Source organism: Talpa europaea (genome assembly GCF_964194135.1).
Source record: "Talpa europaea genome assembly, chromosome: 3".
Classification (NCBI taxonomy): Eukaryota; Metazoa; Chordata; class Mammalia; order Eulipotyphla; family Talpidae; genus Talpa; species Talpa europaea.
The window spans coordinates 99,510,893-99,537,058 of NC_140069.1; the positions used below are offsets into that span (position 1 = coordinate 99,510,893).

Sequence of the window (26,166 nt, forward strand, 5' to 3'; positions counted from 1 at the left end):
AAGTGAACCCCACTAAAATCCATAAAGTTGAGCAACTGACATATGGATCCATCATAAACCATTGAAACTGCTTCAAAGTTTAGCTTATCTCTTTTTAAGTACTGCTACTTGAATTACTCCGTTAAAGCTACTTTTTGAAGCTTATATGGACAAATGTTTAGGACTTAAAGATCAGATCTGTGGGAAATCTGGGAAAAGCCACTTTTCATGAAGTTATGCTTCATATTAAAGAATCAAATATATACAGTTAGGGTAACATGAAAACTTGATATGACTACTATTCACTTAGCCATTTTCTTAGTAAGATGGTCACATCAAAAGCACATTGTGGATGTATTTTAAAATGTATGTTTTGACTTGAAATGCAAAGCAGCCTTCATGTTTTCACTTGTTAGCACTGAAGTATAGTGAACTTTTCATAGTCTAATTTTGGAGTGCTTAACTTATAACCTGTGGAAATAAATTTTTATATTTGGGTGCATAAAAGGTAACTTCCCTTTCATACAGAATATTTAAGCAAATTTACCTTGGATATTTTTTCTCCAAAAAAATACATTCAGGAAGATGATATCTAGCAAATTGAGCCGCAGTGAGTCTTACAGTTTGCAAATTGGTGTCAGTCAATCAATATGCTAAACTTAAGAGCCAACCTGCAATTATACCAAGATGCTGAGGAAAAATAGGGACCTTTGAAATATTAGAACTTGTTATGTATAATGGCTGGGGTTGCCAGCCTATAGGGATGGATGGCCCCACATCTAAAAATTATCACCAAAAATGTGGCCAAGAATGGGCACCAAACAGTAGAGGAAGTTTTAATAGATTGTAATAAAATGAAGTCACAAATCCTATAAATGGTGGCAGTACTTGGTTGTTATAATTAAGAGAAATAGAGCTTGTTTGATGTTATTTTCGGCTGTAAGAACTTATTGCCTAACAATGTAGACCAGTCTATAATTCATTTTGAGCAGAAGCCCAAGTAACTTGAGTTGTAAAAAGCTAATTTAAAGTGCATGTTTATAGTAAAAATGTATCCATTTACATTGGCCCTAGCCATTCGAATCCTGGATTTCCTCCCCCCCAGGGAAATGTTCAACAAACGCAACAGCTTTGTATCACTATTTTCACTATTTAAATGCTGATAGGTACCCCCCTAAGGACAACCTAAGCTAATTTGATATTAGCTTAACCCATGACCCTAATTTGGTATTTAGCTTCAGGGCAGTGCCACAGAAATTTGGTCTGTGTCAAACTGCCACCCTTACCCCGTAGGTCTTACTACATTATGCACTTACCAAATCCCTGAAAGGCATCAAGCTAGGGTACCATCAAATGGTCAAGAGTATAGTAGTGTTGGGCCTCAAAACCCTTTTTCAACAGCCAGTTTCAGAATGATCTCATTTGCTGTAGTACTTACCTGACAACACTTTAACATGACAAAATCCACACTGGATTCAAGGTGTTTAAACTGAACCTTACCGTCCCCACAGCTAGTTTCAATAGTGGCAACTCACCAACATTTGGGTCTGATGTGTTACAGATTAAGCTGAAACCAAAGACTCCAATTGCTCACTAGATTTAAAATAGCAGGCAGATTACCATGGAAGTTAAAGGTGGTATGTGACTTATTCAGTCCAATTGCTGTTGAAGCAAACTTTAATGACTAAGTCAACTCTGCAGTTACTCTTAGCAAGTCATTGAGAAACACTTCCAGAGAAAGATTGGGGGAGTGACCCTTGTAGTGCCAGTATAGAAATGGATATGAACACACAAATGCAAACCTAAATGTAACCAGTAAATAGGTAGTTGATTCCGCCAATCTTTGCTGTGAACCTTTGAACATCATTTGACAGTCACCATGTTTTCCTCCTGAACGCGTGGATTGGCCCACAAATTCCATTTTGAACTGGTCCCAATATAAAAATCCTAGCTTGACATCCCTGCATTTGTTGACCAAGAGAAATTTAACCCAGATTATTTGTCTTTGTTTCCTTGACAGACCTATCTAAAGGCAATGTTGGACAACACAGGTGGCATTGTCCAAGTGCATGTTATGTTGAAGTGCAGTTGAGTTCTCCCAAGGTTGGCTCCAGGGTTACTCCTAAGTCGGCCCATTTCCACAGATCCAAAACCCAGAACACAACTTACCAGCCCATGGAACCCAAAGGACTTAGCTGAATTATTTTAGTGCACATTTAATAGCCAGATCAGACTGCAACCCTGCCATGTTAGCATTCAATTTGCCCCTTTTGGGGGCAATCCACTTACCAACCAACCAAGATTTACAAGTTAGCAACAGTACTAGTAGCAGTGGTAATGATCTAAACAGGATGTGTATTAGCCTCTTGGGCACTTAGTTTCTGAAGTCAAGGATCTTTTATAGAAAATTCAATTTTACAGGAATCAGCCAGTACAAACCTTACCTGTGCAGGTTTCCCAAAACCTTCACAAAAGCAACCACATGTAGGAGGGAGGCAGTCCTTAGGGTGGCACCCAACGCTTATTGCCCTTTTGGTAATCACACAGCGTGAAATCCTCCCAACATCGTGCAACAATTACAATGTAAGATAAACACTGGTTTTATTTTTTCAAGTTTTGTTTCTACCGGATAACTCACTGAGATAGGCACTAGACCGCACCAATGCCAACTGTGTCCAGACACTTTCTTGAGTGCAAAATTGCAGTCCCAGATTTCCATGACTATAACCTTGAGCCATTATCAGCAAAGCTGCTTTCATTGAGAAAACAAACTTAAGGTTGCTCTAAACCCAAGCATATCCAGGTAGCAAGTGATGTATTGACTAGCTAGAATTAAGCTTGAGGTATAAACATCTCAATAGCCCTTACCTGAAGTATTTCCTAGCAGAAAACTACCTTCAGTCTCATCTAAGACTAGCAGCTCAATACACATGCAGCACACACAAATGTCTTTAATAGTTATTTCAGTAAGCCACTTAATTTTGGACTGTAGTGCATCACTCATTTTCCCACTATTTGTATGGGTTTGGGTTAAAAGATCGGGTGGGGCATTTTGAGATTGTTCCAACATGATTTTCCCTCCAAGTGAAACTTTGTAGTGCTAGATTTAAAAAAGTTTTTTCCCTAAACGAACCCAAGTCTATATACTTGATGGATGTAGATAAACAAAACAGTTCATCTTCTGTTAGTTGCAACTTACCTGTGAGAGAAGCCTTACTACCCAAACCAAAAGAAATCCGTTAGAAACAAGTCAGTCTTAATGCTGTTACTTTTCTCCCATTTTAGCTTAATATCCAAGTCACTTTTTATTAAATTGTGCCCACGATGTTAAAATCCTTTGAGAAGGTCTACAACCACTAATGTGTATAATGAAGGTAATTGACATTTCAGAAACCAGTGTAACAGATTTTATCTCGGTGCTTTGCAGTAATTTGGACCACTCTAGCTGGTTAAAATTCATGATTTTAAAACACCACCAGCAATATTAAATATACAAGGTAAAGCCAGAAAATTGTAGCAGTATTCAAACGCTGGATATACAGTGTATAAAGAATGGCATTTTATTAGGGACAGCCAATAATGTCCACAATGCTGTTCTCAATTATCTGGTCAATATTAAAGAAAAATGGTAATATGCACAGCTTTATGAAACTGCTTTAAAAATCTAGGGGATAGCAATCCTACAGACAACTGAATGTTTATAGAACAAGATTCACACATTTTATGTGCAAACATTACACCAAGTATTTGGATACAAAAGTATTTATTTTATAAACTGTATATTGAAAATAGAATTTTTATCTATCTACTCACAAAACCTAACTTAAAACATGATACATATCTCTAGCCAATTTGATGTTATTCCTTTACAAACAATGCTCAATTTGTAATTGTTTTATATTAAGAACCTGTACTAAATGAAATTTGTGTTTTATCAGAAAACATTGCCCTTTAATCTTAAGAGTGCTTTTTTTAAATGAAGGCACCAACAAGAACTACTTTCAGATGGTACAGAATTTCTTATTTCTTGAAGACTCTGTGGTTGACCACTTCTTCATTAGTTACCTGCAGCAAGACACCTTCCTGCCAAAGGAAAAAAAAAGTATCTGAAGAAGTTTATCATGTTTGTCCAAAGAACCTAAATAACTTCAGTGGCGTTCTTAGGATCAAAGAAGACTCACTGGTGCATATAGAATATGCCCTGATTAGCACATTCCTGAAAGGGCAATAAAGCCAGGCAATCAATTGATGACATTTAAAAAATGAGTTTCAGCAGCCAACCTGTATCTCGCCTAGAGGGCAGGGGATTGGGAAGGAGATACCACATTTAAACTCAAAATATTTCATGTTGGACACAGAGGACTTATAATGTAGACAGACAAAACTTTATTCCTAAGTATACATTATCTGAAAATAATCATTTTGCCCTACCTACCTTCTCTTCCTTAGCCTGATGCTGATTGATAAAACATGTAAAGCTAAAACCATTACCAAATAACAGAAGAACAAAATGTCTTTATTTTTAATTAAACCCCTAGTTTGCTCAAAATGCTTGATCCAAGAAAAGTGAATACACAAGGGTGTTACAATGGGAAATGTCATGATTTATTGAACTTGCAGCCTAACTTTTACCTACCATTTTACTACCAACACCACTGAAGGAACCAAGAAAAGCTTTATTAATGATCACTTGGCTTGCCTCAGCTGTTGAAATGAAGCACTTTACAGTCTTTGTGGCAGCAGAATATACTTGTCCATGGCTCATATCAATGCTAAAATTCCAGCAGGGAAAAAAATGATATGTTAAGCACCTAAATCTTCATAGAGGGGGGAGGGGGGTGGGAAAGAAGGAAAAAAGGGAAAAAACCAAAATAATTTAAGTAAATGACAGATTGGAAAACAGGGTTTATAAAATTATTCTCTTGAGTTTATAATTGTTAAACTCAATTTAAAGCTATGTTAAACTACATAAGAACCACTATACTGAAAGACCATTGGAGAGTATTAGTTTATCTTTTGGGGAGGAAAATTAAGAAAGGAAAAGTAAATAAGATCTTACCTAAAGAAGTTTAACTGAAGCTTAGAACTATTTTGCTCTACACCCTCAGCTTTCGTTGGCATCCTTATAAACTACTGTAGTTAAAGTTTTGTAGAAACAGCACAGTTTCTTAAGACTGGCTGAACTTAGCCGTCAAGAGTTCTCTTGTACTAGACCTGTATCCCTGAAGAGTAACTCGCTGGGGTTATTTCCTTTCCTTGCATTGAAGAAGCAGCATCTAAAAGATCTAAAAAGGTGTTTCTCCTTGCAGAGATATCCCTTAAGTTATCTAGATAATTTAATCCTGATGAATTGCAGACAACACACTTATATCTGACCAGCATTTATCTTACACAAATACAACAACAGCTTTGCAATGGACCTTAATTATACTACCCACTCCTTAACTTATTTAAAATAAAAAGTCTATAATTACACAATTTCCTTTAGAATTATTTTATTAAATCATAAATGTACAACAGCTTCTTAACTCTACACACGCACTTAAATTTTTTAAAGGAAAAAAAACGTTATGTCTTATTACACCATGATCCTGGCTAATAGCTTTTCAAAACTTTTGAGAAAAATCTTAAAAAAGGTTTCACATGTCACCTGAAACTTACAAATTTAACATTATCAAAGAAGGAATGCTTCTACACTCTTACAAAGACCACTAGAAAGAAACAACAATTAAAAAGCTAAGAAACTGTCTCAAAGGCATTTTTTTTTACAATCCTTCCTCCACAGTAAGGTAATGTTATTAAATAATCCAATCCATTCACAAAATGGCTCTCTGCATCTGCTCTGGTGTCTTCTGCCATATCACTGCATATTTATGCATGACTGAGATAAGAGTTTCCTTAACATTGTTATTTCGATAACCTGAAGCTGTTCTGTTACCTCTGGGCTCTCATCCTCTCCTATTTATACAGTGAAGCCTGTTTCAACAGAAGTAAAGAGTAAAAAAAAAATAGGTTATGATATTATCCATCTAACCAGATTTTAAGGAAAGATAACATGATCCTATAAAGCTTTTACTCCTGGCAGCTAGATCTCCCCAAGACATTAATAATTATAAAACTCAAAAGCTACTTACCCATGGCAAATAGGAAGAAGCTCAATATCGGCTTCTCCCTCCATAACCCCCACTTCCGCCACTGCCTCCTGGACCATAGTTTCCTAGAATTGTAGGAACAGCAAGAGAAAACAAACTTAGATTTCCCATGCGTATTAGCCCAACACGTTAGTTGATTTTATAGCTATTACTCTTTAAAACAAGCAGACTATAGCCCCTTATCCCTAGTCAATACACTTATGCAAATTCAAACATACAAATTTGTTCTATAAGCTTGAAAACTGGTGCTATTGCTTTTAAAAGACTAATCTGGATTCCGTTAGGAAACTTTAAATACTTGAAAAGAGAAACTAGGAAATCCTGTTTTAGTCCTATTAAAAACACTCAAGAGTAACTTTTTTTAAAAGAATGGTTTGAATTAAAGTTTGAACTATTCACTACATTTCCAAGGGATAATACAAATTTGCCACTTATACAATCTTACTTCACTTTCTTTTAAATAATAAAGAAAAAAAAGTACCCCACATTAAATATTAAGTTCAAACACTACAGTATACTAAACATTCACCATCTCTACCATCCCAATAATACTCATATTAAATGTTTTGGTGAAGCATTTCCCAATTTTCATCTCAGTAACACTACGTACTATACAAAACTTGCCCCCCAATCTAACATATCCTGTTCCCTTCACATCATAAATACTTTAATCTTTTAGCTATACAAAATAGTTTGAAATTACCTCCACCATATGGTCCCCCCATGTTCCTGCTACCACCAAAGTTTCCACTTTTCATTGGACCATAGTTAGAAGGTTGTTGGTTATAGTTTCCAAAATCATTATAATTTCCACTTCCATAATTTCCTGTAAAAATATTGAAACACTAGCTTTGCATAATGAAACTCAGGATACCAAACACTAAACCAGTACACGTGCCAAATATTTAGACAAATCTCCCACAATAACAAGTCATCAGAATAAATACAAAACACCTATCTACAGTTCTACAAGTTTTTAAAGGCAACTACTGACAACAATGAAATGAAAAATTTCATGTGTTAAAAGCCATTAAATCCAAATTCCCACATAAAGGTTGCAGGTGAATTTATTACCTCCTCCATAGTTGTCATAACCACCTCCGTAGCCCCCACCCTGGTTGCCATATCCAGGTCCTCCACCACCATATCCTCCTCTTCCTCCTCCATAACCAGGGCTACCTCCAAAATTGCCACCTATTATAAAATAAGCCTTTAAGTAATCACTTAATATTTTCAATGCCATTTGAACTGTTTTATCACACCCATTTCCAGTTTTCCAAAACATTTTTATAAGTAAAATAATCCATCTATGAAATCTCTTCTAGAATAGCCTCAAGGGCAGAATAAAGTATCCTTGGTAATGAGGACCAAATATGTTCACCTTCAACCAATTAGAAAAAACCTTTAGTGTCAAGTACCTTTAAAGCTGACAGCTCTCCACTAAAACTAAAAATATTCAGGGTTTTCTTGAAGGCATATCTTGATGAATTACTTTTTGGTGTAAGGGTTGTGGGGACAGATAAGTAGGCTTGTGGGACATAAGTTTAAGAGCCACATCTTCCTACTGGTCCAAAGTTCCCAAAACTCATGTTTCCCTGCAGATTTACTCTCTCAAATAACTTGCCCAGTACCCTCCTCCTGAGCAGAAATGGGGGGGAGGACCAGAAATTAGCAAACTTACAGAAAATCCATTAACTTAAATTGGTACTGTAAAAGTCTCAAATTACTTATAATTTGCACACAAAAAGTCATCCTTAAAAACCAAGTATTTGGATTTCAACGTTGGAAATGAATTATAAGGTCTTAGTCATGCCTACACTAAGCAGCTAAACTAGAAATCTGGCCAACTGGTAGCTCAATTTTAAATGCCCCTTTCTTATCAAGACATGTCAGCAAGCACCCAACTTTTCTACATTCCAAACAAAACATAGATCCAATGTGTTGCTTTGTTACAGTGGTTCACCACTTTATCTGGACCCAGGGGCACACTTGTGTATTTTGGAAAAAGTTCCTTTGGTGACTTTCTGAAATTACTATAGGGACTTATCAAAGTAAGGGTTAAGACAACATAAATGCTCTTATCTATATTACCTGCCCCACCCCTGTCAATCTGTCATACCCAGTTTCTGTACTTTTTCAGGAAACAATTCATAAAATACATCTGTCCTACTCTTTTGCTTAAAAACAATGGAATAGCTTACCATCTTTAAATTCTCACTTAAAACCTACCCAATTCTGTGAGCTATTTGCTACTATGCTATTTTCCTTAAGCTATAAGATACAACATAATCATAAAAGAAAAACCAAGTAACTGACTGCTCTATCACTTCAATCCTTTGTGAAATGTAAAACATCAAAAATCCATGTGTATACGCAACTACATAGCATATGCACAAATTTTAAGTCACACAGACCCAAATGTAGAATAAACTGACCTCCAGGTCCTCCTCCATACCCATTATAACCATCCCCAAATCCACGACCACTTCCATATCCATCTGTTAGGGACAGAAGAAAAAAAGAATGAGATCAGTTTTGCCATATTTAATTTATTCTCCTTTCCTGCACAGTCCCTTGTTAATATCTCTGCATCAGAGTATCAGTAACTATACACCCCTTGTACTAGCTAAAATGCTAGTGTTACTAAATTGTTATAGCACATAGAATTAGATCCCATTTACTTTAGTATTTGAAATTTAAGTTTTCCTGTTGCCACCTCATTACACTGTTCAGATACTATCACTGGAAGTCTAAAGAGATCTATTTTATATACATTAAGGCCTCTAACATTATTTTCACTACTCAAGAGTACTTTTTACTTTTAATTAATTTTTCCTTTAAAGAACACGAAGTGTGTCTATAAACAGTTTAACAAACGAGACTGGTTTTAACTATCATTTCTTTCCCAAAATATTAGGTCCCAACAGGATACAATCTTAAGTCTTACAGATAACTTAAAAATTTAGGATGCAATTCCTGACTTTAGTCAGAACTCAAATCAATTTTTAATAAAGCACATCCACCCTTTTAATAGATTTTGAACTTACCAGATCCTCCTCTAAAGTTACTTCCGGGTCCTGGTCCAAAATTTCCACCACCACCACGAGAATCCCCAAAACCAAAGTTTCCTACAATAAATGATTCGATTATTAACAAGAACCCATACAAATAAATTTTGAAGGAAAAAAAAAAAAGGCAATTAGAATTACCTCCTCTTCCACTTCTAGAACTTTGTACTTCCTGCATTTCTTGTCTGGACAAAGCCTTTCTCACTTCTGCGTTATGACCATTGATAGTATGGTATTTCTGCACTGCAATGAAAAGATCAGATTCCATTACCATTTCACAATAGTTAGCAACTTAAAAGTTAGCCTGCCTTTTAATATAAAACACACCCAAAATTTTATACATGCAAGAGTCACACATCTAGTACCCATAAACACTTACACACAATCTTATCCACAGGATCATGGTCATCAAAAGTAACAAATCCAAAGCCTCTTTTCTTCCCAGACTGCCTATCAGTAATTATCTCAATGGTATCAATTTTTCCATATTCCTCAAAGTAATCTCTAAGATGATGTTCCTCAGTATCTTCCTTAATCCCACCAACAAACAGCTTCTTCACAGTCACATGAGCCCCAGGTTTTCCAGATTCCTAAGATAGTAAGGGGGAAAAAAAAGGTCATCCTGACAGAATAAACCACAAATATGACCGAAAGCACACTGCCTGGGTAGCATAGAGATTCTATGCTTAAATACCAGGTAAAGCAGACCCAATGGCTAAATGCCTACTCCTTCTGCTCACCTCTCTTGCAACAGCACGTTTTGGCTCAACCACTCTCCCATCGATAGAATGAGGTCTGGCAGCCATGGCAGCATCAACCTCAGACATGGATGAAAAAGTTACAAAACCAAATCCTCTTGACCTTTTGCTTGCAGGATCTCTCATTACCTTTAAAAACCAATGAAAACAACTTCAGCATTTGATCTCATTTGTATTATAAACTAATAAGATGAACATAGATTGTGATTTCCTTACAATCCACTTAACTGTTTTAAACCCAGGAGCCCAACAGTTGTAGCTCAGTATGCACTTTCATATTTAACTTACCACACAGTCTGTAAGTTTCCCCCATTGTTCGTAGTAATTCCTCAAACTTTCTTCTGTGGTTTCAAAGCTCAAGCCGCCAATAAAGAGTTTACGGAACTGTTCCTTTTCTCTCTGCAAAGGAAAATACCATTTCAATTTTTATTCACATTTTCTCTTTGTATGCAGGAAATTAAATTCTTAAATATGAGGTGACCTGCTGGCAGAGTACCTTTTTCCTCTCCAAAGGAACAGTTTCTAAAGTTTTCTGGGGGGGAAAAAAAAAACTTACATCAAATTTAAACCATATGTTAAACTGCATTATTAGTTGCGTTACACCAAAAAAAATTGCCTCAGCTGAACTATATAAATTTCAAAGTCATCAATGCTTGATCTAAACATACTTGACATTAAATCATTTTAAATAAATTTAATATAAGGTAAATTAAAAAAATGTTTTGAAGTGGAGCAAATCTATTCCCTGGTGATTGGCGGGTCGAGTTTTCTTAACAGATTTTGCATTCAACTCTATATCCTAGAAAGGAGAATTAACCTCTAAATACTCCAGTTTAAGTATTTTTAGATACACAAACTATTGGTTCCTTCCTTGTAATCCACAGTATACCATTTTTATTTCCCAACTCAGTATCTGAAAAGTGACATTTTCCCTTCATTACTCCCTCTGGTGGCTATTGTGATGCATCTCAATCAATAAGGTAACAAGGAAATATTCCAAAACCTAAAGAAAAATGTTTAATGCTAAATATAGGCACCAAAAAATAAAAATTCACCTCTTCTGACCAACACAGAATGCTTTTTAATAGCAGTGTGTAAATGCTTAATGTGATTCACTGTGGGCACCTTCAGTATTTGGTTTTTAGATGACAACACCAAATCAAGTATTACTCAACAAACAAGGGTGTACATGAAGTTAAGTTTGCTGTTAACTCACCACTGTCCAAAAACCATAAAAATGTTTAAATGACCACTGTGACTATCCAGCAAGTAACTTAATACTTTCATTTGCACTTCAAAGATACAATGAATGCACCAAGTGGACTTAGTGGCCATCTGGCAAACTACAGTGTGCCCCTTATTCTACAAGTCAAAAAGAAAATCCTAGGCTTAAATCTTTCAACGCCCAAAATCCATCAAGTATGTTGCATCTCTACTGGCCCTTCTCTTGGGGCTGTCAGTGAAGAAGGGTGGACGATAATGTATTTGGTTTCCCGCAAGATGACTAGGTTAAAATTAAAATTCAGAAACTTAAAATAGGTCATAACGCCTAGGAACCCAGTAAGTCAAATATAATTTCCTAAACAACAGGAAATGCAACTACATCTCTAAATGCACAATTTTAGGATTTCAAACACTTGGTATGATATTCTCCCAACAGTTCAAAAAATAGAGAATTTCCCCACTGCATTTTCGGAATTCTGAAAATTTTAAAGATAACAAATTATCAAACTCCCGACACATTAAACTAACAATCTGCTAAAACGATTTATCTGGTATATTGATAACTGAATTCTCAACCTAATCTTACTCTAAGATATTGTCAGTAAATTATTTTCAATCTAAGCAGACTGAAGATCTTTACAGTACATCTACAGCAAATGTTACAAAGAACTAGCAAAAGGCAAAAACTCATTACTTACCTCATTTTTTCTCCAAACTTACCCGATGTCCACTATCGATTACAAAGCTATTTTATAAGAGTGCTTAAGGTCAAAGAAGATACCCAGGCAGACCACCCCCTCTCGCTTGAGACCTTATGCTTATCAATGCAATGACCAACCACGATTGCAAACACAAATGAGAAAAGCAGGTGACAAAGTTCAAATACACAGCGGTCCGGCCCGAAACAGCTTTCTGTGTAATACACGCTCTCAAAGACTGGGCCATGTTTTAACCAAGGTACAATTAAAGAAAATCGTTTTCACTCCTCTTCCCCGATTCCCAGCTTATCACGTGCAAGCATCCGCGGCTTTACCCAGTAAGGATCAAACATCCCAGTAAAAATATTTTAATGAGAATAAATCCCACATTTCCAAAGGATTAAAAATGAAACCCTCAGGAAAATGGGTCATTGTAGAGAGCATTCCCCCCCATATAATCCCCTCGCCTTCGGCCACCCGCGGTCGGTACTAAACCGATGGCTCCAAATTTTGATTTTTTTTTTTTACTGCTCCAAGTTCCCTGCGATTCCGCGGCTTTTTTAATCACCGCAGACCCAGACAAAACCGTTACCCAGAGGAATCAGGGGCTGGAAAGTATTTTCTTTGTCCTCTAGTTCGCCATAAAACAGGGCCCAACAGCCAGGTTGTTTTCTACCTCCTCGCAAAGCTCGCGAGCCAGCGCCCCCCTCCCGCTCGTCGCTGTGGCTCCGGAACGCAATGGCGCCATTTCATCGAGGGGAAGGGAGAGCCTCTAAAGAGGTGCGCAGGACTCTAAAGATCCAAGCTCCCCACCAAGCTCGGGATCCACCTCGAAACGGCATGAAAACAGCCCGGGAAGAAAAAAAAATAGTTAACCACTTCTAGTCTCTGGGAAGGGAGTCAAACTAGGGGAATCCGGAGTTAAAAGAAAAACGCTGCGAGGAAGGAGAGAAATGAAAATGGCGGCCGCCAAATCCGGTTCCCGGGGGGGGGGAGGGGAAGCGCCGCTGCCGCGCTCACGAGGCCCCGAAGCCCGCCGAAACGCTCAAACGCCGGGCCGCCCGGGCCCCCAAATCAGCGTGCTTTCAAAAGGGGTGAAAAATTCCCGCCTCCGCGCCCCACTTTCGCTAAAGCGGGGCCGCGTCCACCTTGTGGAAGGGCCCCATCCCCCACCCCCCAGCCGAGGGAAATGGCGCCGGGAGGCTGAGGGTGGGGAAGGTGTACAATCAGGCCTCCCCAAACGGCCCCTCTTCAAAACTACCTCGACACCAACCGCTTCCGAAGTGGCCCCATTTCACTGCCGCTCTCCCACGGAGGCGGACGGCCGACTTCCACCGAGGCGCCAACGGCCTCGCCATGCCCTCGCCAATAACTCATTGATTTCAAACCCGTTACCTCCATCGCGGACTCAGTCGCTTCAGCCCGATTTCCCGCAGCCGAGCGAGATGAGAGAGATCTCCGCGGACGAACACGAACCGGACTCGTCCTGGCGCTGTAGTGAGAACTGCTGCTGCTCGAGAAACAACACCGCTAAGAGCACCTCCGCTCGTGACCCGGCGCTGCTGCTACTGCCGCTAGAGCCGCTGCCGCCGCTTTTCTAGAACCTTCCCCGCGACCAACGCGTCCTCTCCTACGTCAGGCCGTTACGTAAACGTCCTAACCGCCGCCAATGGCGGGAACGCCCTACGCCCCTCCTTAAGCTAATTACGTACTCCTCCCCCTTTGTGTCCAGCTATTGGACTTGACGTCACTTGCGTAAGTGGGCTCCGGGAATTGCGGAAGGCTCGCGTTCTGCGTAGCTCTCTCTCTCGGAATTAGGTCCAGCCCCCACTTTAGCGCAGCGCAGGTGAGAAACGGTCGCGCAGTTTGAAATTAACGCTGCCGGGAGGAGCTTAATCCTGAGGCCCGGCCCCCACGGCCCGGGAGGTGATCCCTGTAGCAAAGCCTTTGATGGCCGCCCCCTCACACCCCTAAACACACACCCTTCTCATTCTCCCGCCATAAAAACCTCCATAGCCGCCCCGCGTTTTCCCTCCCCCAGTCTCCGACTGCGCTGAGCGCGGCTAGGCCCCTTCCGGAAACACCCGAAGCGACTTCTAGCTAACAAATTACACTTTGCGTTCCACCGCTCTAACCCTAACCAACGTCTTCGGGTTCAAGAGAGCTATTTCAGGTGGTCCCAAAGATGCACTCGTTCCTAGCTCCCGATTTCACCCCAAGTTTCTCTTCACCCCCCCTTGGAGGTATCCACCCCCAGGGGCGAGGATGTGGGCGGAGTCGGGTTTTGGCGCCAGGAGCTGCCGCAGCGAAGCAGAAAACCCTCCGCCTAGAAGACTCCGGCCCCCGTCCTCGCCCCTCCTTTCCTCTCCCTCCCCTCCGGGGACCACCGGCCGCCACGCCGCGAACAGTAAGTGCCGCAGTCGTCGCCGCCCTCCGCGCTCCCTCCACCCCCCGGGCCCGAGCTCCCAGCGGGCGGCGCGCGGCCCCCCTTCAGGCGCGCGCCCGTCCGCCCCGCCCCTCGCGGCCGCCCGACGTGGGCGGTGCCACCCCCCCCTCCGGCGGCGGCCCCGCGCGCTGCTCCCCAGCCCCCTCCCCCTCGGATGTGGCTCGAGCTTGAGGCGCGCAGGGCCGGAGACGCCGAAGACCCGCGACCCGGAGCAGCTCGGAGGCGGTGAAGTCGGTGTCTTTCTTTCTCTCTAGCTCTCAGTCGGCGGTGGTGCATAGGAGACCACCTGCGCCCCCGGGGCCCCCCGCACCCCAGTTAACGGCTTCCCACCGGACCCCGAACGGGCGCTGGCGGGAAGCGACGGAGGAGCGAGCGGAGGCCCCGTGTCGGGCCTGGCGCCGGACAGCCGCCTGTAGTTAGTTAGGGAGACCAGATTGTCCTCCAGAGGGTGGCGAGCTGTGGCGACAGCTGCCTTATTTCTAGACAAAGCGCTTATCCTTCTCCCCTCCCCCATCGAGATGAGGGGCCTTCCCCCCCTTCCATGTCGGACTCGGTCGGCCGCTTGGGCCTCCAGGGAGGGCGGTGCATTCTCCCGCATCCGCGCGGCTCGGCGGCGCGCGCGACCGGCTGTCCGGAGGCTGCGGCGGGCGCTCCGTTACGTCGCCGAGGCCGGGTCGCGGGAGGCGCGGGCCCCGTGGCGCAGTGCCCTTGAGCCCCGGCGCCGCGGCCTTTGTCTCTCCCCGCGGATGCGCTGACCACGAGGCCCGCGCTCCCGCTTGGGTGGGGGGGGGCGGGGGGGGGCGGGAACCGGGCGCCTCGGCCTTATTGATTCCGGCGGGGCCTGGAGGTGAGGATGTCCGTGCAGAGGAGGTGGTTCGTTCATAAAGTGGCATGAGATGGGGCTGGAACATCTCGGTGTGTTTTTACTCGAGATTTTTGGCTACTGAGTGGAAAGAGGCAGGGTTTCTAAGAAGGAACCAAGTTGGGATTTTATAGAAGACTCTTTGGGCTGGTAAGCGGTCTGAAGGGAAAATTCACGGCAGTTTACCATTGTGATTGTTTGCGTAACTATGCCTGTGAACCAAAAGATTTGGCGGATTTTTAATAAATGCTTAATGTGATGAAAAGGGTATTTGGATTGGAAAATGTCTATTTTTCGCTCTCGAAAGCTGTCTTCAGATATCAGTGTCCCTACTCAGGTTTTCCGTACCCAGAAAAGTATTCTTGGTTAGAGCACTGATAACACAGACATAATATCACTAATAAATCAAGCAGAAGCTTAAATCTGCTTTCATAAGGAATTCTGTTTGGTTGTATTAGTATGCCCTGCAGAGATGGGGGTTGGTGTCCAATTAAAACTTGTGTTTAGTTATCTTGTGTCATGCAAACTTCCTTTTAACTGTCATGCATTTTTCTAGTAATAGCTCTTCAAGTCTGCAATAAAAATGGCCTCCAATAAAACTACATTGGTAAGTTAACAAAAATCTGAAGTATGTAAGGATCTAACTTACATTTTTTCCCAAAAAAAAACACAACTTTGCATCTCTATGGTTGAGAAATTTACATCCATATGTTTTCCAGTCCTCCTGTGTTACTCATGGGAAGAATTGGGGCAAAAGCAAAAAACTATACTTTGAGATACTTACTGACTTGACATCAGTGTCCTAATTCATTTAAAGACGCTTAACCTTGGAAGGATGGCACAATAGAGTTTTGCCAAGTATTTTACACCAATTTATATAAAATGGAAAAATGTGTTACAATCATAGACAAAACAGTAAAGCCCTTGCTTGATTGGCATACTCTTCTAAGTTACCTTTATTCGGGAGAGAAATAAGTATTTTCAGTAAAACCCAGTTTAAAGAGCAGGTATTTGGTAACTTTGCAGCAAAAGTCATTGAATCTTCCAAATTACTTTTGGTTGTTTTGTCACATCAAATTTGCTTATTCTAAAATACAGAAGTGCCTTAAATTTAAGTCATTGTGGTGTCGGGTTTTTTTCCCCCTATACACAGTCACGTCTGTGAAGGGGAGAGAGAACACGATACCTGAATCTTTTGAACAAATTTCTCTCCAGAGTCTTAAACCCTAAGTTTGCTGTTTTAGGTTTTAGTGAAAGATCTACAAATGTATAAAAAAGATGTGTATTCAGTTATATCAAGTTACAGAATATCCATGGTAAAAAAATCATGAAATTCAGAGTTAAGACTCCCACAGTATTCTAACACATTGAATTAGTAATCACAGATACATAAAGGTGAGTGTTAACATCTAAAGAAAGCAAAACATTTGGTTTGGCACTTTATATCCTGTCCTTGGGTTTCACACCAAAAGGAATGTTGGTGACTTGTGCCATCATTAGATTTGTACATTTAAGTCATATTCTCAAGAACAATGAAATGAAATATAAAGCCTGACTGGTCAATCTGTGGCAAAAGTACTTAACCATCAAAGATTTCTAATAGCCATCAATGGAAAAAGCACAGATAACCCTGAAAATTGAGCTATCCTTCAAATTCCTTAATCTGTAAACCAAAATGTAAACACTTGACTTTACTGTCACCTGTATCCTTTACTTAGTGGATGGTAAAGGAAGTAGTTGTTCATGAGGCTTGGAGGATGAAATGCAGAAAGCAAAAAAGTAAATTGCCTTTGCATACAGTATGATAGTGTCTAACATACTGATATTTTTTCCCTTTTGTATAGGATCACAGGTGGATTTTAAATGTTTTTAATCTCGCTTTTCATAGTAATTAAATGGTAATGGTATGTGCCATAATTTGTGAGAAACTGGGGGGGGGGGTGTCCCCGTCCCCCCCCCTCCGCCCCCTCCCCCTAGAATGAGTATTCACTACAAAATCAATTCCTACCTACTCTGGTGGGAACATTTGACTTTAGCCAAATATGTACTTTAATTTATAAAGAAAGCAATGAACACTTAAAACTTTATAGCTAACTTGCAAATGTTATAATACTGTTTTTCTCTGCCATATTGTTTTATCTTAGCATTTATCCTTCTCATTTTTTGTATTTCAGTCATTCTCTATTTCTGTTAACCTTTTTAGCTGTTTTATTTTTCATTTCAAATCTGTATCTAATAAAATTAGTTTTTGTTGGCTTCAATTTTTCTTGTCCTCGCTACCATTCTTACTTACCTTGTACTGTATGGAAGCAGAAAATCATGTGACTGGATGTAATACCCACCTGCCATTGACTATTGAAAATTGTAAGGCCTGAGATGGTTTCCAGCAAAATCAGGTGTTTGCTGCATTATTTTAAATTCCAAAGGGTTTATATTTCTTATATATTGGTGTATACATTTCAATGCCTACATATTTTTTAAATGTTCTTTGCAATCTTGAGACACTGGTGTTACTTTTTTCTGTTTGCATGCTATTGAATCAAAACTAGCTACTAAGCATTTAAATTTTTTAATAGCAATTGTTTTAAGATGAAATGGCTTTAACATAAACACAATATTTGATATTTTCTCCCCTTATTCTGACCATTTCATTTTTTTGAAAATTTACCCATTTTTCTATCCTCCTAAGAAAATCTGTTTGAGTTACTAGAAAATGGTGGGTTGAGTTTGGTGTCCCCAGTGAATATCATTGGTTAAACTATTTGGCTTCGTTTGTGAAATCACAAAAGACAGATTTTTTTTCACATTTAGCGACTTAAAAATTAACTTGCATTTTGTTCCTTTGAAGTTACAGCATTATAGACTTGTTTCAAATAGTAGTATCTGCAGAGTACAAAAAAGTGATCTTGCTTTTAACTTAGTCCTGATCTCGGTGGTTCACTCTGCGATTGTCATCAGAATTCTGAGCAATGTTTTCATTTTGTACTCACCTGCAAAATGGCATTTAATCTGAGAAAAAGGGGGTCTTAGTGTTCTGGGGGTATAGTTTTAATGAGTCTGTGGTTCATTTAATAAGACCTGTTATTATTATTTACTCTTATTATCTGTGTTCTCTAATAACTTTTTAGTAGTTTGTTATTGTGTTGTAGTTAAAATGATTCAAAACTGTAATAAATTTGGTGTTGGAGGTACATAGGAATCAGGCTGGAAGAAAGAACTGTATTTTTCCCACTAATTGTTTTTTATTGGGTTATTTTCATGTATGGTGGTAGGTGATAGGTTTGCGCTAAAGCAACAGAATTAAGTATTTTTTATTACCTTTGACTTTTTCAGGTGTTTGCCCTATGACTAGAGAAGTAAAACTTTTAAGTGTTGAATGAAGCAATAAAATAATATAAGCAATTTAGCTTTTTCAAATGTACTCTACAAATCAAGAAAGTTTTTTGTGTTTTTTTTTTTTTTTAACATCTCTTCTGTTTTGTTTTAGCAAAAAATGGGAAAGAAACAGAATGGAAAGAGTAAAAAAGTTGAAGAGGCAGAACCTGAAGAATTTGTGGTGGAAAAAGTATTGGACCGACGTGTAGTGAATGGCAAGGTGGAGTATTTCCTGAAGTGGAAAGGATTTACAGAGTAAGAAACCTTAGTGTTTTTATTATTGCATGTTTAGCTACACTTGAGTTGCAAATCAAATTTGTTTTTGGCCTGAGAAACTTTTATCTTTTCCCTATAGACATCTTTAAATCTAAATACAGCTTTGATCAAGGGTATCTAGTTTGAAGTCTGTCTAAACAGAACCAAGTCTTTAGCATATAGTTGTTACCAAGCATATTTGAGATTAGTTGATTACCTCAGAGAGTAAAATTTCTAAAACTATAGTGCAGCTCACTATGTAATACTTTGGAATTTATTTATTTTTTAAAAAGATTTATTTATACAAGAACCAGAGTAGAGGCCAGATGCATGGGAGGGTAAGAAGAGTCACCAGAGACAGAGCTGGGAACAGAACAGGCAGACTGATGAAATACACTGCTGAGGGAAGCAGCGGGCAAGACAGGAGAGATCTGCCCCGCCATGTGGGTTGTCCCCGGCCAGCTGGGGGATCGAACTCGTGCTGCAGAGGCTGCGGACAGCTTCACAGTGCTGCGATCAACTGCCTGCGCCACCAGGGGAGGCCCCAGAATTTAGTTAGATATTGTACTAATGAGAAAATCTAATCTATGTTGTTTCCAAGTGTGTCTTAAACAGATTGCTTATATTAATCCAGGTTTTGCCCTTGGCTTACTGTATCCTAGTACTGGAAAAGTAGATTCTGGGCATTTTTTAAGCTTCCTGCTTCCTCATATTTATTGCTTTTAAGAGAATGTTAATTGCTTTGGGAATAACATGCATGCAAAAATTATAATCTTACACTTCTGCTAATTTGTACTCTTTATATTTTGCTAAATATTGGGTTCTTCTGCCTTACATCATAAAGATAGTAAGATTCCTTGCTGTGGTCCAATAATGGATCATAAAGGACAATAATATTCTGAGCATAATAAAGATGAAAAGAGTATAATAGTCAAATAATTAGGCTTCCAATATTTATTACTTTACAATTATTTGAAAAAATATTAGCTCTAATTACCCTGCCAGAGTCATGTTCATTTTTTTTTTTTTTTTAATAGAGGCATGTTTTCTTTCTTTCTTTATTTGTTTGTTTGTTTGTTTTGTTTATACATGCACTGGGTACAGTCAGAAGCGCGGGAGGGTGAGAGAATTCACCAGAGCCAGAGCAGGGAGCAGAGCAGGCAGAAGGACCGAGGTACACTGCTGAGGGGAGCAGCGGGCGGCAGGAGAGGTCTGCGCGCCATGTGGGACCCTCCTCCAGTGGCCGGGAAGCAGCCGGGGATCGAACCGGCGCCGCAGAGGCCGCGGGCAGCTTCGCAACCCAGCGCTCAACCGCTGTGCCACCTGGGAGGCCCCAGAGTCATGTTCATTTAACTTGAAGATAACACAGTGGATTGCCCATTTGGTAGGGCCTGTGAAAGGAGACATAAAAGGAAGTATAAACAGATTCTCTAAAGAGAATGTGGAACAGAAGGAAGTAGCATCTGCAGTATAGAATGTTTTGTCTTTAGGTATGTACTAAATGGATTTTAGTCAGTGATGAACCACATTGAATTGAATGAACTTTTTTTTAAATTGAACACAGTGCTGACAACACTTGGGAACCTGAAGAAAATTTAGATTGTCCAGAGTTGATTGAAGCATTTCTTAATTCTCAAAAAGCTGGTAAAGAAAAGGATGGTACAAAAAGAAAATCTTTATCTGACAGTGAATCTGATGATAGCAAATCAAAGAAGAAAAGAGATGCTGTAAGTATAAAACATTGCCCGCCAGACTGACTTTTTGTGAAGGGTTGGTGGCTTCATTGTATTTTTTTTTTTTTTAAGTAAAAAAACTTCTAAAAATGCTTACTTAATGTTTAGGATAAGAAAGATAGGAGTGATTTAGCCTGTAGTTTATAAATGTACAGTAAGAGCTTACACCACTTAAATTGTGGTAGCATTATTTTTGGCAGATTCATGGGTTTGATCCCTGATCAATTTCCTGTGATAAAAGATTAGCATCTTAAATACAAATTAAGATTCTATCATTGAAGTCCCTTACAGTACAGGGACAACAATCTACATAGCACATCCTGATTGTAGACCATTAATGGCTTTGAACCACTAGAAAGTACTTTGGCATATGATCTTTGTACTGCTAAAGTATTTGACAAGTAACACTTAGATTTTGAGGTAAATAATCTTCAATAATAAAAGTTGTTTTATGTTTTGCCATGACTTTCGATACTTGTTTCACTCATTGCACTTGTATTTTGATCCAGTCTTTGTTCAATAATGTGTCTATGACTTTGGGCAAATCACATAACTCCTTACCTGTGCCTTCAACTTGAGAATAGATTATGCTTATCCTGCCTAATGCCCTACCATGGCGATTTGGAAAGTTGAATTAGTATCTAGGCTTGGGAACTAAATACAGAATACAGATTTGTTGATTAGGATTTTGGGTTTTGAAATTTCATCATTCAAACTTGAAACCAAGTAGTTTGGGGATAGTCTATTAAATCTTAACAACTCTTAAGAGGATAGGTATTTTTCCTTTGTACAAATGAGAAACAGTCCTTTGACCACAAATTTGGTTCTGTATGTTTTAGCAGTCAAAGCAGAAAAGTAACATTGTTAAGGATCAGAATACATAAAACTAAAAGACACAATCTCAGTAGAAGTACGTTTAGTAAAAAATAGCCTATATGGAGCCTTTACAGTGTCCCAAGCAGTGTTCTAAATAACTTAATTTGCATTCCATATACTGTGAAATATCTATGAGACAAATAGTGTAATTATTCCTATTTTATAGCTAATAAACGTGAACCACAAAAAGGTTAACCTGCCCAAAGCCACAACAGCTTGTAAAGCCATCGTTGTAACCCTGGTAGTTTGGCTCCAGAGCCTGGGATATTGGTAAAAGTCTGAAAGGGAGAAAGGATTGTCATCTCAACAATTCTCTTTTTTTTTTTTTCTTTCTCAAGACTCCTTTACATTCTAGGAAATTATTGCAGATTCCAAAAAAAATTTTTTATATGGATTGTTAGTTATAAATACTGTTAGAAAGTAAAATAAAAATTTCTAAAATATTTTTGTATTTAGTTGAGAATGACAGAACCTATGGCATTTTATAGCTTCATGAAAAAATAAGTGGGAATAGTGGCATTTTACATTTTCTCGAGTCTTTTCAGTATCTTACCTAATAGAAGACCATATGTCTCACGGAAATATATGAAAATAAACCAAAGTCACAGATAATTAAGAAAAGAGGTACCCTTGCTGGTAAACACCCCCCAAAGTTCTAAGGGATCCCCAAGGTCTTCAGACTACACTTTGAGAACCACTGATTTATGGTGAAGAATTTCCTATACAAATTGTTATAATACTAGTCTTAGTTTTAAAAGTTTTTACTGTTTTGCTGTTTATAGTTTTTTTATTTTAAAAATACACTATTCAGGGCCTTCCCGGTGGCGCAGCAGTTGAGCGCTGGGTTGCAAAGCTGCCTGCAACCTCTGCAGCACCGGTTCGATCACCAGCTGCTCCCCGGCCACGGGAGGAGGGTCCTACATGGCACACAGACCTCTCCTGCCGCCCGCTGCTCCCCTCAGCAGTGTACTTCGGTCCTTCTGCCTGCTCTGCTCCCTGCTCTGGCTCTGGTGAATTCTCTCACCCTCCCGCGCTTCTGACTGTACCCAGTGCTTGTATAAATAAATAAATAAGTAAGTAAGTAAGTAAACAAATAAATAAATAAATAAATCTTTAAAAAAAATACACTATTCAGACTAATAGAAGCAATTTGAAATCTTACAATTATTGATTAATCACCAGAAATAAAAGGACAGGAACCTTACACAGTTCTATCCTTGCTGTCTTTGAATGAAGAAAGTTCTTTTTCTTAAGCTCCAAGACATTTTTTGAGATTTTAGGCAATCTATGTTGCATATTAGGCATACAGGTTTTTTGTTTTTTGGTTTTTTTAAGATTTATTTATTCATTTATACCAGCACTGGGTACAGTCAGAAGCGCAGAAGGGTGAGCGAATTCACCAGAGCCGGAGCCGGGAGCAGAGCAGGCAGAAGGACTGAAGTACACTGCTGAGGGGAGCAGCGGGCGGCAGGAGAGGTCTGCGCGCCATGTGGGACCCTCCTCCGGTGGCCGGGGAGCAGCCAGGGATCGAACCGGTGCTGCAGAGGCTGCGGGCAGCTCCGCAACCCAACGCTCAAACCGCTGCGCCACCGGGGAGGCCCAGGCATACAGTTTTTTGAGTGGCTTTTTGGTTTTGTTTTTTTGTTTTTTGCTTTGCTTGTAAGATTAATGGACATTACCATGTATTTTGGTACTAAACATGGGCTCTTGCTCTCTGGTGTTTCATTATTAAAAAATTTTTACTTAAAAGATACGTATCATGAAAACATACTGGAAGTTAATAGTCTTAGCTTGCTGTGTGTGAGATGTTTACATAATCATTTAACTTCTTCCAAATAGGCTGACAAACCACGAGGTTTTGCCAGAGGTCTTGATCCTGAGCGAATAATTGGTGCCACAGACAGCAGTGGAGAATTAATGTTTCTCATGAAATGGTAAGTGTTCAGGTGGGGCTGACAAACCAAGAGGTTTTGCCAGAGGTCTTGATCCTGAGCGAATAATTGGTACCACAGACAGCAGTGGAGAATTAATATTTCTCATGAAATGGTAAGTGTACAGGTGGTTGCCTGTTACCTTTCAAAATAAGGATAGACATATTTGTGTAGTCTTAATTTGTGAATCCTTATCTAGAAAAGATTTCCTAAATGGTTTTATCATTAGCTAGAGTAACAGCCTGCTGAAAGGTGATTCTAGTTAATTTTGCTGATGATATTGTAAAGCTGAAATTGGGCATCTGGCCTCTTTTGGAAAAGAAGGTTTTGGGAAACACAGGCTGTCACATAACCCTCCCAAAGCACTTCAGTACATTGTGATTGAATTATTTCTTAAATGAATAGTTCTCAGTTGACAAAAGCAATTTAGACTTTTAACTGGTTATTTTTTTCCCTCACAACAGGAAAGATTCAGATGAAGCAGACTTGGTGCTGGCAAAAGAGGCAAACATGAAGTGTCCTCAAATTGTTATTGCTTTTTATGAAGAGAGACTAACCTGGCATTCATGTCCAGAAGATGAAGCTCAATAATTGTATGCATTGTTTTTTTATATATATTTATATATATATATAAAATCTGGGTCTTGGTTTTTTGATTTATTAGTGTGGAGAAATAACTACATTCTAATGAAAATGAAGTTTGATATGTTCATTTTGAAGTAGTATTGGGAAAGTTGTTCAGAGTTTTTTTTTTGCATTTATAGCACTGGTTACTTTGAACAAATAAGAGCTTTCTGTAGTTGCTTCCTTTATCAGAAAAGAACATTTGCTACCATGGTATGTTATTTCCTCTGCATTAGAGAACAGCTTTTCTTAATATTGGGGGAAATCACCATAGTCATTACTCAGTCAGAATTTGTGTTTTAACTCATAAATACCTAAGGACCATTCTGGGTTTTTTGTTCATTTGTTTTGTGTGTGTTTGTATATACATAAAATACATATGTAAACAGTTTTCTCTCTTTTTTTTTTCCCTGTAACATTCACCAAACAAACAGCATTTTGTGACCATGGGTAAGCCCACTTTCTGTGATGCCATCATTTTTGAGCAACCTAAGGATGAAATCACTTTAAGTCCAATTGAAAATTTTCCTGAAGATTTACCTTCCAAATAAGTAAATAATTTTATAATTGGGACAACTTAAATATAACTAATTTAAATTGGATAATTTAAAAATAACCATATCAGAACCCATATTATATATATATATATATATCTCTGTAGTCATATAATTGCATTTTATTTGCAGAATTTCTGAAAGGAAATTTTATCTCCACCAACAACTTTCCCACTCAAATGAGAAAGCTAGATAAATCCTGTGTTATAATTAGGCAAGCAAGACTTAGTTAAGTGGACGTTTAAAGGTTTCTTCTAGTGAACCATTCCTTTACAAGAAGTTGAAATCCCTGTGTTATATTAACTAAAAGGCCATGATTCATGGGACTTCTAAGACTGTTCATGGAAACCTAATGAATGGTAAGCAATGTTGGCAATTTAGGGCCTGCTGGAATAAATAGGTGAACAAACTTTTGTAACCTAAACTCTTGACCTGCGTGTTTTTTCTTTACCCCAACTCATTCCTTATAGGTAGGTTCAATCTTCTCAGTATTTGGTTACTGGTTCAACAGAAGCCAGGAAAAACAGTAACTTTGTAGTAATCAGAATGTTATTCAGCTGTATATTGTTTACTTTATTGTAAATACTGGTGAACAGTGGTCAATAAATAGTTTTATATTCCTTTCTGTGATTAGCCTTTTTTTTTTAATCTGGTTGCCTCTATAGTAGAAATGGAAATGCCCACACAGATTCATTGAAATGTCTTTATGTTTATAAATCAAATCAGAATGCATGTCTTAAATCCTTAACTAGAATATTTCCTCCGATGTTTCCTTGTGAGGAGGTAAAAATTAGTTGACGTGATGACTAACGAAAAATTGCTTCATTAATGTGAAATTTAGATACCATTTCTCCTGCTATCCAAAAAATAGAAGTCCTATGAAAACTTCTATAAGCCAAAATGATGTAAAACAAAGAAGAAATTACTAATTTTTTTCCTTAATTTTTTTAATTTTATACATTTCTTTACATCATTTTTCATTTTTGCACAATGTATGCATTTTCATCTTGGTTATAATCCCTGTGCAATTCTCACTCCCCTTGTTTTGATCCTATTCTCTCCTCCCCCCGCCCCCCCGCCCCGTAGTTTGTCTAGATTCGGTGCTATTCCAATAAAAATTTCAATGACATTCTTCAAAGAAATAGAACAAATATTGATGAAATTCATATGGAGCCACCAAAAACCCTGGATAACCAAAGCTCTCCTGAAAAAAAATAAGGGAATGGAGGTATCACATGCCCAGACTTCGAACTATACTACAAAGCCATAATAATCACAACTGTATATATGGTATTGGAACAAGAACAGACACACAGACCAATGGAATCGAATAGAAAATCCAGAAATAAACCCACAGATATTATGGCCAACTAATCTTTGACAAAGGAGCAAAGAATATGCATTGGAGCAAAGAAAGTTTGTTCAATACATGGTGCTGGGAAAACTGGGTCGCTACATGCAAAAGAATGAGGCTTGACTACTACCTCACACCATGCACAAAAACCATATCAGGAATTTCTATGGGAAACATTTTGAGCATTTCCAGATACCCCCCAAAAAAAATCTACCAAATCATAGCGAACAGCTCATAAAACAACACTAAGAGCAGTAGTTATGTGATAAATACATAG

The 26,166-nt window shown here is 39.0% G+C and overlaps 2 protein-coding genes across 4 annotated transcripts; one reads left to right on the forward strand and one right to left on the reverse strand.

Moving 5' to 3' along the window:
- Positions 1 to 6,134: 6,134 nt before the first annotated feature.
- Positions 6,135 to 10,483, reverse strand: HNRNPA2B1 (heterogeneous nuclear ribonucleoprotein A2/B1; the record flags this gene model as incomplete). Of its 2 annotated transcripts, XM_084230933.1 has the most annotated exons (10): positions 10,454 to 10,483; positions 10,246 to 10,356; positions 9,940 to 10,086; positions 9,579 to 9,789; positions 9,341 to 9,442; positions 9,179 to 9,259; positions 8,567 to 8,629; positions 7,206 to 7,325; positions 6,835 to 6,957; positions 6,135 to 6,196 (listed from the first exon to the last, which is right to left on the reverse strand). In XM_084230933.1, exons 3-10 carry the CDS (start codon positions 10,081 to 10,083, stop codon positions 6,135 to 6,137), a joined length of 906 nt encoding a protein of 301 aa, XP_084087059.1. In that variant the 5' UTR covers positions 10,084 to 10,086; positions 10,246 to 10,356; positions 10,454 to 10,483. The 2 variants fall into 2 exon arrangements, with proteins under 2 accessions (XP_084087059.1, XP_084087060.1); XM_084230934.1 differs by lacking the exons at positions 7,206 to 7,325; positions 10,454 to 10,483 and having other exon boundaries at positions 10,246 to 10,350.
- A 5,287-nt stretch (positions 10,484 to 15,770) lies between these two features.
- Positions 15,771 to 23,948, forward strand: CBX3 (chromobox 3; the record flags this gene model as incomplete). Of its 2 annotated transcripts, XM_084229687.1 has the most annotated exons (5): positions 15,771 to 15,794; positions 18,675 to 18,817; positions 20,382 to 20,544; positions 23,266 to 23,360; positions 23,822 to 23,948. In XM_084229687.1, the coding sequence occupies 5 exons, from the start codon at positions 15,771 to 15,773 to the stop codon at positions 23,946 to 23,948; spliced, it is 552 nt and encodes a 183-aa protein (XP_084085813.1). The 2 variants fall into 2 exon arrangements, with proteins under 2 accessions (XP_084085813.1, XP_084085814.1); XM_084229688.1 differs by lacking the exons at positions 23,266 to 23,360; positions 23,822 to 23,948 and adding an exon at positions 23,366 to 23,426 and having other exon boundaries at positions 20,455 to 20,544.
- Between the last annotated feature and the right edge of the window lie 2,218 nt (positions 23,949 to 26,166).